Raw genomic sequence first — 17,405 nt, 5'->3', positions numbered from 1 at the left:
TCAGGCAACCCTGTCACCCATAGATGTTTATTGATTGCCTATTATTAGCCAGGCTGTGCTAGACACACCAGGGACACATCAGTAAATAACGTGGAGTCCTTGCCTTCATAGAAAGTACATTCTACTGACATGAGAGGCCAGACAGAACAATAAATACTATTAAGTGTATCGTTCTCTGGGACATGGTGCAGAAGGAAAGGTACTGGGAGAGCTGGCCGAGTGAGGGGAGGACTCTAAGGGAAAACAGGGGAGCCAGGGTAGGACTCATTAAGAAAAAGTTGTTTTTTCTTTTTGGTACTAGAGATTAAACCCAGGGGTGTCTTACCTCCAGCTACACCCCTAGGCCCCTCTCTTTTTGTACTGGGGATTGAACCCAGGGACACTTTACCTTCTCCCTTCCAGCTACACCCCAGCCCTATTTTTTAAATTAATAGCCCTGTTTTTTAAATTAATTAATTTTTTGCGGTACTGGGAATGGAACCCAGGGGTATTCTATCTCTGAACTATACCCTCAGTCCTATTTTTTATTCTTTATTTTGAAAAATGGTCTCACTGAGTCTCAGAGGGCCTCACTGAGTAGCTGAGGCTGGCTGTGAACCGAGATTCTCCTGGATCAGCCTCCCAAATGCTAGGATTACAAGTGTGCACCCCCACACCTGGCTTTTTTATTTTTATTTTGAAACAGGGTCTCACTAGGTTGATAAAAGTCTTACTACTTGCTGAGGTTGTCCTCAAACCTGTGATCCTATCTCAGCCTCCCAAGTACTGGGATTACATGAATGTACCACCACACCTGGCTCCCCAGTCCTTTTTTTACTTTTTATTTTAAGACAGGATCTTACTGAGTTGCTGAGAGTCTAACTAAGTTCCTGCGGCTGGCCTCAAATCTGTAAACCTCTTGTCTTAGCCTCCCAAGTACTGGGATTACAGGCATGTACCACCATGGTCATTGAGAAAGTTTTTTTTTTTTTCCCCAGTACTGAGGATGGAACCCAGGGGCATTCTACCTTTGAGCTACACCTCCAGCCCTATTTTTTATTCTTTATTTTGAATCAGCGTCTCACTGAGTTGCAAAGGGCCTCACTAAGTAGCTGAGGCTGTCTGCAAACCATGATCCTCCTGTCTCAGCCTTCCAAATTCTGGGATTACAAGTGTGTGCCACCACGCCCGGCTCAGCTGAGAAAGTTTGAGCAAAGACCTGGAAAGAATAGGGGTGAGCAGTGCTGAGTGTAGTACTCCGGGCAGGGGGACTGGTACAAATGTAGGGGAGGGCGTAGAGTGATGGAGATGGAGCAGAGATGTGTCTGGGCAGCGCCGGTGAGGTCAGAGCACTCAGGTGAGGTCGGGAGGGCTGGGGAGTTGGGCCTGGCCACAAGCCACACAAGACTTTGGCCTTGGCTCTACGCCACACGGAGAGCCATTTTTCACATCTTAAGCACTCAGGCTGCTCTGTGGAGCCACGAGTGAGGGGCTAGAGCAGGTAAAGCAGTGTTGCTGAGGCTTCGGTGGTGGCTTACACAGCACGCACTGGGGAGGTGGTGGCCATGAGCCTGATCCTGAAAGTGGACTCGCCAAGATGCCTTGCTGGACCGGATATAGGGAAAGAGAACATCCAGAGGTGTGCAGAGAAGGGGATGCTCTGTAGCCAGGTAGAGGGGGAAGAGTCCTCACTCCCCTGACTGCCATTACCTGGGACAGGAAGAGAAGAGACTACCTGGAAACTTGGGAAAAGACGCAGCAGCCCCTGTACTCCCAAGAAGGGCAGCTCCGGGCTGGGCTATGGGCCTTGCCTATCCCCTCCCTCAGGCTGGGGTCCAGCCAACTCTGCTTTGCAGGGGTTCCAGCCAGACTGGGGGCCCTTGGGCTGAGGACCTCGTACATAACAGGTACTCCGTAAGTAGCTGCTGGGACCCTGAAAACATCACCATCAGAAGAGAGTGTTGAAATCTCCTAGCTGGAAGGTCTCAAAGTTGGTAAATTACAAACTGAGTTTGTGTGAGTTCTGCATTTCCATTGAATGACCTGCATTCAGAAGGTTAATCGGGAACACACTTGTGAAATACTGCCTTGGTCCGTCTCTCTCTAGGGGACCTATGGGGCTTCAGAGGCCCAGAGAGGTAAAGGGACTTGTCCAAAGTCACACGGTTGGGATAGAGAGATTTCATCTCGTGCTGCCTCCGTTGTAAAGGCCCATGATGAGCTTACCTCACCTTTTCCTAAGCAATTGAAAGATCAGCAGTCAGTTCATAGCACCTAGTCGCACAGTGGCTGAGAGTAAGATGAAGTAACTTTCAAAGTGCATAGCACAGTGCCAGGCATTAAAAGGGTTCAGTGACCCTTGATTGCCTCATTGTTGTTACACCTTAGTGCAGTAATTACAGTGGTACTGAAAGTGCTTTGTGTTGCAGTACTGGGGATTGAATCCCGGAGGCATTCTACCTCCGAGATACACCCCTAACCTTTTTTTTTTTTTTTTTTTTTTTGCGGGTCTGAGGATGGAACCCAGGGGCATTCGACCTCCGAGCTACACCCCCTGCCCTATTTTTTATTCTTTATTTTGAAACAGGGTCTCACTAACTTGTGGAGGGGCCTAAGTAGCTGAGGTTGTCCATGAACTGCAATCCTCCAGTGTCAGCCTCCCACATGCTGGGATTACAAGCGTGCACCATCACACCCGCCTAACCCCTAACCCTATTTATTCTTTATTTACAAAGAGGGTCTCACTCAGTTGCAGAAGGCCTCACCAAGTAGCTGAGGCTGTCCGGAAACCGCAATTCTCCTGTCTCAGCCTCCCAAGTACTGGATTACAAGCGTGCACGACTCCAGGCCTTGAAAACGCTTTTACTCCTCCTTACGCCTCACAACTGGGGATGTGGAAGATCCTCTTCTCCGTTTCATTTTCTAAGAGACTTGTTTAGGTCACCCAGCAAGGCTTGCGTTGCACGGGTTGAGTTGGCTGGATGGTTGGCAGGCCTGAGACAAGGCCCCCAGGGAAGAAGCAGGGAGAAGGGGCTTGCTGGGAGCAGTAGCACCCGGCCGAAGTAGATCCTTTGCTGCATTAAACACGGCTGTGCTTTGGGTTCTGTTTTACTGAGGAGGATAGGCAGGTGCAGGGAGGTTGGAAGGCGCATTTCCTGCAAGGTCGCACAGATGTCAGGACAGGGCTTGGGACCTAAGACTCCGGGTGTGCAAAGCCAAGAATAGAGCAGAGGGGACTAGAAACACCTAGGACACTGAGTCGAGAGGAACTGAGGGCTAATCGGACTGTGAAGGGCGAAAAGGCCACCACCGGGCGGCTTCCTTCGAGCCGGGTTCCTCCAGAGAGCGAGGTGTCGCGGGCTGAACCGGCGACCACTCCCGCCCGCCCGCCCGCCTCCCGCACAGAGCATGCGTCGCGTTCCAGCTGGAACCGGTTTGGCGGGGCGGCTCAGGGGGCGGAGCCCCAGCTCGCGCCTGCGCGTACTGACGTGGGCGCGCGCTCCCCTCCGGGCCTGGGCGTGGGCCGCGCGCCTGCGCACGGGGCCGGCCGCGCGCGCGCGCCGACCCACGTGCCGAGCGGGCTGCGCGCGCCCCCGCCAGCCCGGGAGTCCCCGGCGACGCGCGCGGTGACGCGGGGGGCGGGGCGGGGCGGGGCCGGCGCGGGGCTTTAACCCGGAGGCCCCGCCCCTCGGGCGTACAAAACCGGAGCCTCGGGCCGGGCCGCGTGAGGGAGGAGGGTGAGTGCCCGCCGCTGGCCGCAGCTGCCGCCAGCCCGTCCGTCACTCCGTCCGTCTGTCCGGTCCACGTCGTCGCCGCCGCCTCCTCCGCCCGGACGCCCGGGGCCCGCCCAGCGCCGCCCGGAGCAGCCGCGGCCCCGCGAGGAGCCGGGCGCCGCCCCCACCCGGCCTGCCCTGCCCCCGCCCTCCTCCCTCTGTCCGTCCGTCGGCCCGTCCGTCCGCCGCCCGCCCGCGCTTCCGTCCTTCTGTCCGGCCGCCAGCCTTCTGGCCCGGGTCCCCACTGCGCCCGCTTTGTCTCTCCCCGGCTCGCTGTCTCTTTGTCTCTGGCCTCGCGCTCCCTCCCGGCCCCTCCCTCGTTCCCCGATTTCGGGTCTCCCCCCAGGGCGCCCCCAGATATTTCGGGGTCTCTCCTTCAGAACACCGTTCCCTCCCCCAGGACTCCGCCTGAGCTTCACGCATCCTCTGGGGTCCTCCCTTCAGCCGGCACCCCCAAACCCTGGGGTCGTGCTCCTCCGAGCCCCTCTTTTCCCAGGGTTTTCCCTCTTCTAGGCGTCCCCATATCCGGCAGGACCCCCTGTATTCCTTGGCGTATTCTCGGGGCCCCCCAGTACCTCCCCAACTCCCTGATCGCAGAGCCTCTCTCCGCCTTCCCTGGTTTGTCCCCTGTCGCTGTCGTTCCTTGTCCGCCCTCGGGCTTCTAGGCACCCCACCTCTCAGGACTGGGGTCCCCGGCTTTGCTCTCTGTCTCTGCACCCCACATCTGCCTCGGAAGTCTCTCCACCCCGTCTCTGGCGCTGAAAGCCCCCCTGTAAGCCTGCTCTTCTGCTGGGGCTCTGGCCCCTCTTGCTGTCTCTGGTCCCCTGTCTCCCCGTCTTTGCTCCCTGTCTCTCCCTCTCCCTTCTTCTGTCTCTGCTGGGTCTCTGGGTCTTTGACCCCATCCGGCCCTCATGGCTTTGTGTCTGGAGCTCTTGAAGCAATGTGAGTGGTGGGGTGTCCGTGTCGGGCCGGAGTCGTCCCGCAGGCTGGCCGCGGCTGAGGCTCCATGGGTTGGCGCTGTGGCAAGGGCTGGCGCTGGGGCAAAGATGCTCTGGGGCCTTCTGGCCATGGGGGTCAAAGAGGGAGGGGCCAGACTGTCTGGCAGAGGAGGGAATGGGGGCCTTCTTGCTCTGAGGCTTTTGCTTAGTTGCTTGAGTGTGTAGAGGGCTGGGCATCCCTGCCCGCTTGGCCCTGCATGGCCTGGCACTTTTGATCGCTTGTGGGCAGGCCTGGGCTATTTTGGAGCCAGCAGGATGTGATATCACTTGGGCGTTTATTTAGACCGACTGGGAGTGGGGGCTGCATTCCTGCCAACTTGAGTAATGAAATTTTGCAGGGGGGTGCAGCCTCCTAGGCAGCTGGGCTGTGGGGTTTGTGGCCAGAACTTTGTGGGCCACTGGAGTGGGCAGGTGAAAAGGCTCTGTGAGACTTGGTCTCGCTCAGCCCAGAGAGGAATTGTTCTTAATATGACCACCCTTGAATATTGGGGTTGGCAGCCTAATACTGCTGGAGCATGGGTTCTGCCAGCTTCAAGGGGTATGACACTGGGTGAGACCCTTGACTTCTCTGAGCCTCAGTTTCTTCACTGTGGAAAAAGAATAATTGTGTGTGCTGGTTTTACGGGGTTGCCATGAAAATAAAGTGAAATATCTGTTAGTGTGCTTTGTGAACTGTGAGCCTGCTTTTAAATTGCCCCTGAGAGGGAGAATAGCTTGCCTTAGCTAGGGCGCTCAGGTAGTTCCTGCCAGAGCAAAGTCAACGATGCAGATCCAGGACTCCGCAGTCTACTCTGAGACTACCTGGCTATTCAGAAACACACCTGAACCAGGCATGGTGGCACACTCCTGTCATCCCAGTACTTGGAGGCTGAGGCAGGAAGATTTCAGGTTCAAGGTGGCCAGCCTCAGCAACTTAGCAAGACCCTGTTTCAAAATAAAAACAAAAAAAAATTAGGCCAGGCATGGCGGTACATGCTTGTAATCCCAGTACTTTGGGAAGCTGAGACAGTAGGGTCACAGGTTCAAAGCCTCAGCAAGTAGTGAGACTCTCATCAAACTAACAAGACCCCGTTTCAAAATAAAATAGGGCCAGGGATGTAGTTATGAGGTAGAATGCCCCTGGGTTCAATCCTCATTACTAAAAAATTAATTAATTAAATAGGGCTGGGGGGTGTAGCTTGGAGGTAGAATGCCCCTGGGTTCAATCACTAATACCACCACCAAAAAAGAAAAATAAACCTACCTGCCTTCTGAGAGAGCAGAGAGATGGCTGTCCCTCATTTATGCCCCAATTTCTGCTTACTCTCTGTCAGCTCATAAAGATAGATGGGTGTGCCCAGCAAGATGTCTGTGCTGGGGAACAGTTGGATTTTCCATGTGCCGTCCCAATGTCAAATATTTAAGGGTGCGTCCTGCTTAGACAGTAGAATCTGGAGACGGAGTCAGTGTGTAGTTGTGAGCCGCCGTTGCTTTTTCTTCTTCCCATGTAGAACGGGGAAACAAAGGCCCCAGCTGAAATGGACTCCACAGCGGAGCAATCAAGAACCCTAGGGTATCCTAGCACTTGGGCGTAGGGAATGAGAGCGACTCTTGTAGCCCCATAGTCTTACAGGTGAGGACAGAGACGCGCAAGGGCCAGGACTCCCTTGTCTTGTTCTGTGCTGCTGACTCTGAAGAAGGCCCTGTCGTGCTGGGGTCGCCTGCCCCTGGTGTAGAATACAGACTAACATCTTTTGGCCTTTGTGCTCTGTGCTTGCCACATTCCATGGGCTACTTAAAGTGGAGAAGGAGGAAGGGCTTTGTCCTGGAAATGAAGAGCTCAGGGTTCTGAAGAATGACCCACCTCTGAGAGGTCATTTTCCCTTGGGTATTGGCTTCCTAATCTATAAAATGGGAATGACAGCCCTTGGCCTAAGACTTGTTCTGAGATTCTGGGATCCCTAAAGTTCCATGAGGCAGAGTGCCAAGCTTTCTGCTCTGCTCTGAAATGAGAATGCTGTACCTTTTGAAACACTTGTTCTCTCTCTCGACCCGTTTTTTTCTACTGAAAATAAAGGAGTTGGATGGCAGGGTCTCTTAGGGCCTTCCAGCTCTGGTCAGCATTTGAGAATTTTAAGGTAACTCAAAGGCTACCAATTTGTAGCTGCAGCTCTTACTTTTCTTTTTTTATGGTATTGGGGATTAATCTAGGGACATTTTCCTACTGAGCCACACCCCTAGCTCTTTTTTATTTTGAGACAGGATCTCAGTGAGTTAGTGCACGCTGAACCTGTGATCTCCTAAGCCTCCCAAGCACTAGAATAATAGATACTTCACCACACTTGCTTTATCTTAATGTTTTCTGTGTTTTGTGGGGGGAGGGGTGCTGAGGATTGAACCCAGGGGCTTCTACCTCTGAAACTATACCACCACTAGCCCTATTTTATTATTTTTGAAACAGTATCAAGTTATTGTACACTGGCCTGGAACCTACAGATCTTCCTGTGTCCACCTCCCAAGTCTGGGATTCCAAGCATGGGCTTTCACAACTGGCTTCATTTAACCTTTTAAAAGTGTGCCTAAACCGGGCGTGGTGGCGCACGCTTGTAATCCCCGCGCTTGGGAGGCAGAGACAGGAGGATCGTGCAGGTTCGAAGCCAGCCATGCTGGCTTAAGAGACCCTGTTTCCAAAATATAAAATAGGTCTGGGAGTGTAGCCCGGAGGTAGAAGGGCTTCCAGGAACCCCAGTACCACAAAAAAAAAAAAAGTGTGCCTAAGCCAGGGGTGGAGGCGCACGCTTGTAATCCCAGCATTTGGGAGGCTGAGGCAGGAGAATCGTGGTTCAAAGACAGCCTCAGCTACTACTTAGTGAGGCCCTTTGCAACTCAGTGAGACCCTGTTTCAAAATAAAGAATAAGGCTGGGTGTGGTGGCGCACACTTGTAATCCCAGCGCTTGGGAGGCTGAGCCAGGAGGATCGTGCAGGTTCTAAGCCCACCTCAGCTGGCTTAAGAAACCCTGTTTCCAAATAAAAAATATATAAAATAGGTCTGGGAGTGTAGCCCGGAGGTAGAAGGACCCTGGGTTCCATCCCCAGTACCACCAAAAAATAAAATAAAATAATAAAGAATAAGAAATAGGACTGGGATGTAGCTTGGAGGTAGAATGCCCTTGGTTTCCATCCCCAGTACCACACACACACACACACACACACACACACACACACACACACTGCCAGGCTGGGCATGGTGGCACACTCTTGGGAGGCTGAGACAGGAGGATAGCAGGTTTGTGGCCAGCTCAGCTACTTAGGTCCTCTGCAAAACATAGACCCTGTTTCAAAATGAATAAAAAAACAGGGCTGTGAATGTAGCTTGAAAGTAGAATGTCCTTGGGTTAAATCCCTAGTTCTGCAAATAAATAAATTAGATAAATAAATATGTGCCTGGTCATAGAGCCAGAGGGAGAATGTGCTGAGTAGAATGTACTGCCGGATGCGTGCTAGTGATGTGCTGTGGGGTTTCATAGTTTCATGTGGGGTTGGCTGTCTAGGCAAAGGGATTAGAAAGGCCTCTGGGAGGAGGTGATGTTTCAGCTGAGTCTCTGGACCAGTCATGTGCTGCCTCTTAAACAGTGTTACAAAGAACAGAAATAGTGTTTTGTTTTGTTTTTGTGGTACTGGGGGTGGAACCCAGGGGCTTTTCTGCCTCAGGGCTAGACTCCCAGACATTTTTTATACTTTATGTGGAAACAGGGTCTCACTGAGTTGCTGAACCTGTGCGATCCTCCTGTCTCAGCCTCCCAAGCGCCGGGATTACAAGCGTGTGCCACCACGCCCGGCGAAATAGTGTGTTTTTTAATCAGTCTCCGTCACTTACAGTCTGTGATCTTGGGCAGATTTCTTTCTTTGAGCTTCAGTTTCTTCATCTGGACTCAAGATAATCGTTTATACCCAGGATTGTGATAAGGGCTAAATAAGATTTTATGATGTTTTATTAATTGCTAATAAAATCATTATTAATAAGATTTTATTATATATATATATATATATATATATATATATATATATATGAATGAAATACCCGGTACTCATTAGACACATAATAAGTGTGAAATTTCCCCTCCTAATAATATCTGGGTCACTTTTTTCTTTGGGGGAACAAGACAGAAGCCCAGCCCTCTCCCTCGCCCCCATTGGGTTTCAGGTAACAAGGAAAGCCTCTCTTAACTCATCTGGTAATAAAAGGAATAATCCTCTAATCTCTCAGGCTGTGTGAGGCATTGTGCAGCCTGCCAGGTTCTTTCTTGACCATTGTTCTACAACAACAGTCCTGGGAGGAAGTTAAAAGCTAGTAGAGTTCTCCGTTTCATAAGTGAACGAAAAATAGAGGGTCCGGAGAGGGACAGGGGCTTGCCTAGGGTCCCACAGCATGGCAGTGCCAGAGGAAGTTTGGAACCCAGGGCTCTTAACTTTTTCTCCCTCAAAGCCCACAGCTTTTCTTGAAGTTTGCTGCTTCTGCCTGGTAGCCTGTCCCTTGGGCTCTGTGCTCTGGCATCTGTTCCAGACACTGCCCAGTCTCTGAGCTCATGTCAGATTTAAGGGAGGCCAGCTTGAGGCTGGGTGGGGCTGAATCACCACCTCCCCTGGCTTTCTCATCTCCAGCAGCACCAGACGCACCCAGAGGGCCGCTGCCGGAGACCTGCTGGCCGTAGATACCACGTGTGACAGGCTTTCCTCACAGAAGCTCAGGTGGGCTCCGAATGCCTCCCTGGACTGGGGAGGAGGCGAGGCTCTGTACATACGGCTTCACTTCCAGGGCTCCAAGCTGCTCTGAGAAGGTGGGCCGGGCCTTCCCGCTACAGGCCTTTATTTGTACCCTCTTCCCTTAGAGGCCCACTGTCAGATGCCACCTCTTCCGGGAAGTCTCAGCTGTCCCTCCAGTGAGTACACTGAGTTCAGTCCTGGGTTCATAGATTTGCTTAATTAAAGTGTAACCTTAGCAGATCACTTCATCTCTCTGTCTGATTACTTAAATATAAAATTCAGAATCCTCTTCTTTATGAAGTTCATGTTCGTTTATCTTCCCCTGTCCCCACTGGAGACTGATTGAACCCAGAATCATTCTACCTCTGAGCCACACTCCCAGCCCTTTTTTTTTTGTACTCCAGAGTGAAACCAGGGACCTTCTACCTCCCAACAACATCCCCAGCCCTATTTGTTTTTGTTTTGAAACAGGATCTCACCATGTTGCTGAGGCTGCCCTTAAACCAGCAATCCTCCTGTCTCGTCCTCCCAAGTACTGGGGTTACAGGCTGTGCCACCACGCCCAGCTGAAGTTATCTCTAGAAGTTCTCATTTTGTGGGAATGGGGACAGGAATCAACTTTTTAAACCAGCCCTTTATGCTGAGAGTCTGTTGGCTGCGTTCTAAGAAAAGTAAAACTTAGAGTATCCTGAGTTTTTTGACAGCATGGCTTGTCTCTTCTGTGTGACCTTGAATGGATCAGTTTTCTGTGCCTTGGTTTTCTTCCCTGGCAGATTTTGAGATGGAATTGCCTACTTCACAGGCTCCCATCCTCATGAGAACTCATGTAGTCAGGCCCCCCAAAAAAATTGGCAGTTAATTGCCGCCCTTATCTCTGTTTGGGGCAGGATTGGCCCTTTGCAGAAGCCAGTCACCCTTCCCTGGTGTAGTCCTGGCAGCAGATGCTGTCAGAGCTGGCCAAGGTGAGGGCCACGGAATCAAACACCCGAGCAGGACTGCAATCCATTCGTCAACAGGACTTTAATGAGGTTGTGAGGTGTGCTTGCTGATACCTCTCAGGTTCCCAGGGCTCCCCGTCCTGGCTCTTGGCTGCCTCTCCGTACTCAGCCTGAGCTGCAATCAGCTGTTTTCCTCACCCATCCATCCTGCAAACCACGGCTGCCTTAGAGATGAGTACAACCCAAAAGATGATTGTTTCTTGTTTCACTGGGAGGAAGCAGGCAGGCCTGGGGAGGGGGAGGGACTTTCTTAGGAACCCCAAGCCAGACCAGGCCAGGGCCAGGCTGGAGCCACAGCCACGCCTCCCCAGCACCGCCTCTCTGGTGCATCTCCGGCCTGGACCACCACTGGAGCCTGGAGCGCCTGGGTCTGGTTTGGCCGGTGAACAGTTTCCTCACAGGACGAGTGGTCTCAGGCCATTGGAAACACTCCCACCAGGGAGGGCCTGCCCTCCTGGCCAGGGCCAAGCTCAGAGAGAAAGGGGAAGAGCAGACAGACAAGGCCTCTGCCCTTGGGAACGTATGGTCTGATGAGGGAGACAGGCCTACGATTATGAGAGACTGTGTGACAGTCTGTAATTAAGCGTCTGCTGAAGAAAGGCATTGTCTGAGAAGGAAGGAGTGAGTGTGAGCCAGAGGAAACAGGAGTCCTTTGAGGGGGCTGGATCTGTAGAGGGTGGGGCTGGCATTCTGGAGAGTGACTTGTTCAGAGGCAGGGGGAGGAGCCGGGAGGTGAGCTTGTGTTTGGAGGACAGAGTACGCCAGTGTTGCTGATGCCTCAGGGCCCTGACTGGAAAATCTAGAAGGGACCAGGAGGTTGTAGGCAGCATTGAACATCAGCAGAAGAGAAGGTTCTAGAGCAGGGGTAGCACAGCTGGAGGGCTTTCTCAAGATGAATCAGACTGAGTGAATTGGAATGTATAAAGACGACAACAGGGAGGAGGCTTTGCAGGCATCCCAGAAGGCGAGCTCTAGGTGGGGCACTTGGGAGTGGGGAGAAGGATGAGGTAGCAAAGGATGTTGTGCTGTGAGAGGCCAGGCTGGAGGGAAAGGTGTTGGGTGTTGCTGGTTGGGGGCAAGAAGTGGCAGTCTGAGCACATTCCTTATGCACCTGCTCTGTGCCCGGCTCTTTGCCAGGGCCTTCCCCGGGCTCTAGTGGCATCTGTACAACAAGCCAGAGGCTGGTGGACTTATCGTTCCTATTTAGAGATAAGGAAAATGTGGCTCAGACCCAGGGCTGACTTTCTCTAAACCCGTGTTCCCCACAGTTCAGCTCTGCTTCTTGGAAATTTCTGATGTTAGGGTTCCAGAGATGTGAGCGACCTAGGGGCACATAAGTAGATTCCTTAAAGATCACGGAACTATTTTCTGAGGATCCTGAAGGTCAGGGTTGGGTGCCAGCATAGAATTTTTTCAAGGTGAGAAAACCAAAGCAGCTAGGGAGCCTCACCCCAGCAGGCTCTCACCCGGCAGTGAGAAGGCTTCCAGGCGGTGCTACCTGTATGTCTGGTCCAGAGGCCACTAAGCCCAGTGCGATTCTCCTCAGCCAGTCCCCAACACAGAGACTGTTCCCTGGACTAAAGGCTATCCCTGGCTGCAGCTTGAGCAGTCAGACCTGAGCTCCCTCACCTCGCTCTCTGTGCTAAGCACCTTGGGGCAAGCCCCTTTCTGCTTTTGTTGGTAACTGAGTCCCCTGGCAGGCTTGCCCAAGGCCTCCCAGCAGTCATTCCCTTCTCACTGTAGTACATACCATCCTCCCAAGCATCAGCTTGGTATGAAGCAGAGCCCCCACATGGGCCCAGCCTCCAGGACCTCTCACCCAAGCCCTCCCTGGTCCCCAGTAAACACGCCCAGCCTCCATATGCCAGTCTCTGAGGCCAGCTGCATGCAGGGTATGATTGTAACCATGTTTTTTTGGTTTGGTTTTGGTTTTGGTTTTCTTGGTACTGGGGATTGAACCCAGGGGCATTTTACCTCCGAGCTACACCCCCCAGCCCTATTTTTTATTTTATTTTGAAACGGTCTCACTAAGTTGCAGAGGGCCTCACTAGTAGCTGAGGCTGGTTGTGAACATGATCCTCCTGTCTCGGCCTCCCAAATACTGGAATTACAAGTGTACTTCCCACACCTGGCTTTGTAACTGTGCCTTTCATACCAAAATCTTAAAGATTTTTTTTTCCGAGTCTGGAGCTGGAACCCAGGGGCATTTGGCCTCCCGAGCTACATCCCCTGCCCTTTTTTTTTTTATTCTTTTTATTTTTATTTTTATTTTTATTTTTGTGGTACTGGAGGTGGAACCCAGAGGCTTTCTACCTCCGGGATATACTCCCAGACCCATTTTATATTTTATTTGGAAACAGGGTCTCACTAAGTTGCTGAGAGCCTCACTAAGTTGCTGAGGCTGGCTTCGAACCTGTGTGATCCTCCTGTCTCAGCCTCCCAAGCACGGGGATTACAAGCATGCGCCACCACACCCAGCTTTTTTTTTTTTTTTTCTTTATTTTGAAACAGGGTCTCACTGAGTTGCAAATGGTCTAAGTAGCTGAGGCTGTCTGCGAACCACGATCCTCCTGTCTCAGCCTCCCAAATGCTGGGATTACAAGCGTGCGCCACCACGCCCAGCCAAAATCTTAAAAGATTTTGAAGAGGGGTTTTAATGTTTCTTTGGTGCAGTAGAGACAGCCTGATAAATATTATTTGGATATTGAAACAGTGAACTCAAGTGGCCTGTACTGTCCCTTTCAATTCTCGTAAACTAACTCATTCTCATGTATATATATTATATATACATATTTTTTTTTTGCTTTGTTTTCAAGCATATTGGTTCTGGATTCTTAATATTTGTTTACCCTATTTTGCTTTGCAGAGCACTTTTTTTTTCTCTTTTGAAGTGCTGGGGAATAAACCCAGGGGCTCACACATCTGTGCAAGCTCTCTACCATTGCCATTTGTAAGTTTTATTATTTTTAAAATTTTTATTTTATGGTGGTACTAGGGATTGAACCCAGGGGCAGTCTATCTCTGGATTTATGTCTCAGGGTCTCTAGGTTGCTGAGGCTGTCCTGGTCTTTCTGTTTTAGCCTCCCAAATACTGAGATCACAGGTGCACGCCACCATGCGTGTGTGTGTGTGTGTGTGTGTGTGTGTGTGTGTTTTATTTTATTTTATTTTATTTTTTGCAGAGCTGGGGCTAGAACCCAGGGGCATTCGACCTCTGAGCTACACCTCCTGCCCTATTTTTTATTCTTTATTTTGAATACCGGGTCTCACTGAGTTACAGAGGGCCTCACTAAGTAGCTGGGGCTGTCCGATCCTCATGTCTCAGCCTCCCAAATGCTGGGATTACAAGTGTGTACCACCACGCCCGGCCAATGTGTGTGTGTTTATTTTTTTTTTGGGGGGGGAGTACTGGGGTTCCTGGAAGCCCTTCTTCCTCTGGGCTACATTCCCAGACCTTTTTTTTATTTATTTGGAGACAGGGTCTCTTAAACCAGAGAAGCTGACTATGAACCCACGTGATCCTCCTGTCTCCGCCTCCCAAGCGTGGGGATTATAAGCGTGCGCCACCACGCCCAGCTCTGTGTGTGTGTTTTAAACCCAGGGGCATTCTACCTCTGAGCTGTATCCCCAGCCTTTTTTATTTTATTATTTGGAAACAAGGTCTCACTAAGTTGCTAAGAGTCTCACTAAGTTGCTGAGGCTGGCTTCGGACCTGAGATCTTCCTGTCTCAGCCTCAAAAGTACTGCGATTACAGGTGTAGGCCACTTCCCCACACACACACACATGCTTGGCGTTGTGTGTGTGTGTGTGTGTGTGTGTGTGTGTGTGTGTGTGTGTGTGGTACGGGGGATGGAACCCAGGGACATTCTACTTGAGCTAACCCCCCCCCCCACAGCCCTTTTTTTTTTGAAACAAGGTTTCACTAAGTTGCAGAGGGCCTCACTAAGTAGCTGAGGCTGGCCAGAGAACCTGTGTTCCCCTGTCTCAACCTTTCAAGTACTGGGATTACAGGCATGTGCCATTACACCTGGCTCAACAAGCTTGGCTTTTAAATTTTATTTTGAGACAGTCTCACTAAGTTGCCCAGGCTGGCATCAAGCTTGCAATCCTCTTGCCTTCGCCTCCTGAGTAGCTAGGATTGCAGGTGTGTGCCACCTTTTACCCATGTAGTCTTGGTAGAGCCTTCTGTTACCCAGGGGTGGCATTACCATTCTTGTCGTCATCATTTTCCAGAAGAGGAAACTGAAGTTCAGTTATAAAAAGTAACTTGACCAAGTTTATGCTGGCTGAGTTGCTGTTTTATTCAGCAAATTGTTATCAAATGCTGCTCTGTGCTGGTGCTGAGGCAGCCCTGGGGATACAGACAGGCCGCGCAGCTTGAGGACTTAGTTTCTGACCACCCAAAGTGGTGCATCTTCAAAGTCTAGCTAGGATCCACCCCAACACATCATGGTAAAGCCAGCCAAGGTGCAAGTTCTGCAGACTGAACTTCAAAAGTGACAGAAGAGGTTTTCAGTCATGATTTAATTATTGACAAGAAGGTGAGGAAGGGCCCCTCAGCAGAAGGCCATCTGCTCCTTCTCCCTGGGGAAGGCGCCCGAGGGCTGCTCTGCCTGAGCTTTACCTGACTTTTCTTAAGCCATCAAATATTTGATTACCGTCTGCACAGGTGTGGAGCCCCATGGCCATGTGCTGAGCTGGGGGCCCTCCTGGGCTCCTTTAATATTAAATGAGATGAAATAAAGGTGGGGCCTGGGGTAGCAAGCCTAGAAAGTACTGGCTCCGCTCCCTGACTTCCATGAGTGGGAATCGACCCTGGGAGAGCAGGGACCTGCCAGGATCCTAGTGAGACATTCCTTCCCCTCTCTAGCAGCCTGGCTCCATTTCCCAAGTTCCTCCTGGTAGGAACCCTCTCATCCCAGCAGTACATGTTCAGATGTTCAAAGCGTTCTTTAAATTATTCCTGTGCCTCCAGACCGAGTGTAACCTTAGGATCTTCCTTGACACCCCTCCCCAAGCCCTGCAGTGTCCAGGCCGCCTTAGTCTACTCAGAGACTCTCAAAATCCAGGTCCCTGGGTCCTCCTCTCTTGGAGTCTAATGCCTGAAATTTAAGGGCGGGCATCTCTGGGTACAGTTTGCTGGAGTAATTGTTTATGTTTATGTTTAAAAATCAGATTTGAAGCTGGGTGTGGTGGCACACGCTTGTAATCCCTGGGCCTGGGAGGCTGAGACAGGATCGCACAGGTTCAAAGCCAGCCTTGGCTCCTTAGTGAGGTTCTTGGCAACTTGGTGAGACCCTGTTTCCAAATAAAGTATAAAATAGGTCTGGGAGTGTAGCCTGGAGGTAGAAAAGCCCCTGGGCTCCACCCCCAGTACCACAAAGAGAAAGGAAGAGAGAGAGAGAGAGAGAGAGAGAAAGAAAGAGGGCTGGAGGTATAGCTTGGAGGTAGAATGCCCCTGTGTTTCATCCCAGTACTGCCAAAAAAAAAAAAAATTCAAACTTAGATCATCACTGTGAACAAACGTGATGTTTCCTTTCAGAAATCCTCTATCTCCTTGGGCCACTATGCCTGTAACATCGCTTTTTATTACACCATGGCTGCATCTCCTCCACCTGCTGCCCTGCACAGGGCCTCTTTCACCCAAGTCTCCCTCTTGTCATTTATTCTTTGTGGCACACGCAGGCCCATGGCTGCCTTTTTATAAGCACGTGGCTGTTCACCGATGATAGACCACTACTTACCTGTTTTGTTTTCATTGTGATACTGGGGGTTGAAACCAGGGCTTTTCTATCTCCAACTTACACCCCAGCCCCTCCTCCCCTTTTTGTGGTACTTGGAGGTAAATCCGGGGGCATTCTACCTCTGAGCTACCCCATTTATTATTTTTTTGGTTTGAAACAGAGCCTTACTAAGCCACCATGCCCAGCAAAATGTCTCTGTTTTAGCCGGGCATGGTGGCGCACGTTTGTAATCCCTGTGCTTGGGAGGCTGAGACAGGAAGATTGCGCAGGTTCGAAGCCAGCCTCAGCTACTTAGTGAGGCTCTCAGCAACTTAGTGAGATCCTGTTTCTAAATAAAATATAAAATAGGTCTGGGAGTTTGGCCCGGAGGCAGAAAACCTCAGGGTTCCATCCCCGGTACCGCCAAAAAAAAAAAGTCTCTTTTTAAAAGCACCCTACCCCCAAATTCAAATTCATTCTCTTCACTAAGAAACCACTATTTAGGGCCAGGCTTGATGGGAGGCTGAGACAGAAGAATCACAGGTTCAAAGCCAGCCTCTGCAACTTAGTAAGACTCTCAGCAACCTAATGAGACCTTGTTTCCAAATAAAAAATCCGACTAAGGGTGTAGTTTGGAAGTAAGATGCCCTTGAGTTCAATCCCCAGCAACACACACACACACACACACACACACACACACTCTCTCTCTCTCTCTCTCTCTCTCTCTCTCTCTCTCTCTCACTATTTTAGTCCAGTCTACAGTTTCACAGTGGAGGAAGGCCTGAGGGGGTGGAGTCTTTAGCCAAGGAGACGTCTCTCCCTATAGAGGTGTCGGTGGAGGAAAGTCAGCAATGAAGGAAAAAGTGAGCTGGGCCAGTGGCAGGAGAGGCCAACATGGAGGTTGAGGGGCTCTGTGATGGGCACCTTGGGACCTGCTTGGGACCTGGGCTTCAGGAAGAGGCCTCTGCCCTTCCACTTGAAGTCCTCCACACTTCATGTGCCTCCCTGCATGTGCTTGCGCCTGCTTGGCAACAGCGAGGCAGGTGAGCTCGTTCAAATATTTACCAAGCTCCTGAGTCCCCGTGCTGACTTGGCCACTGTGTCCTGGCCCTTCTTTGGGGATCAGTTTTCCTCTCCGAATGTTTGGGAGGCTCAGACCTATTTCTCTTGTTCCTGGTAAAGCAGCCAG

The 17,405-nt window shown here is 51.2% G+C and overlaps 1 protein-coding gene across 5 annotated transcripts in view; it reads left to right on the top strand.

The window, feature by feature from the left end:
* Nucleotides 1-17,405, top strand: part of DLGAP4 (DLG associated protein 4) — a gene marked incomplete at both ends in the record, with an annotated part of 86,540 nt that overhangs the window by 24,496 nt on the left and 44,639 nt on the right. For 2 of the 5 annotated variants that reach the window (XM_080716274.1, XM_080716275.1), the window contains one exon: nt 4,664-4,694. The exons of the other annotated variants lie outside the window; for them this stretch is intronic. In XM_080716274.1, the coding sequence (XP_080572400.1) occupies nt 4,664-4,694 (31 nt within the window). Of the gene's footprint in view, nt 1-4,663; nt 4,695-17,405 lie in introns of those variants that run through there. 5 annotated transcript variants of the gene reach the window in all.

This window comes from Muscardinus avellanarius, assembly GCF_963383645.1.
Source record: "Muscardinus avellanarius genome assembly, chromosome: 19".
NCBI classification, from domain to species: domain Eukaryota; kingdom Metazoa; phylum Chordata; class Mammalia; order Rodentia; family Gliridae; genus Muscardinus; species Muscardinus avellanarius.
This window is presented reverse-complemented; position numbering and strand designations above follow the sequence as displayed.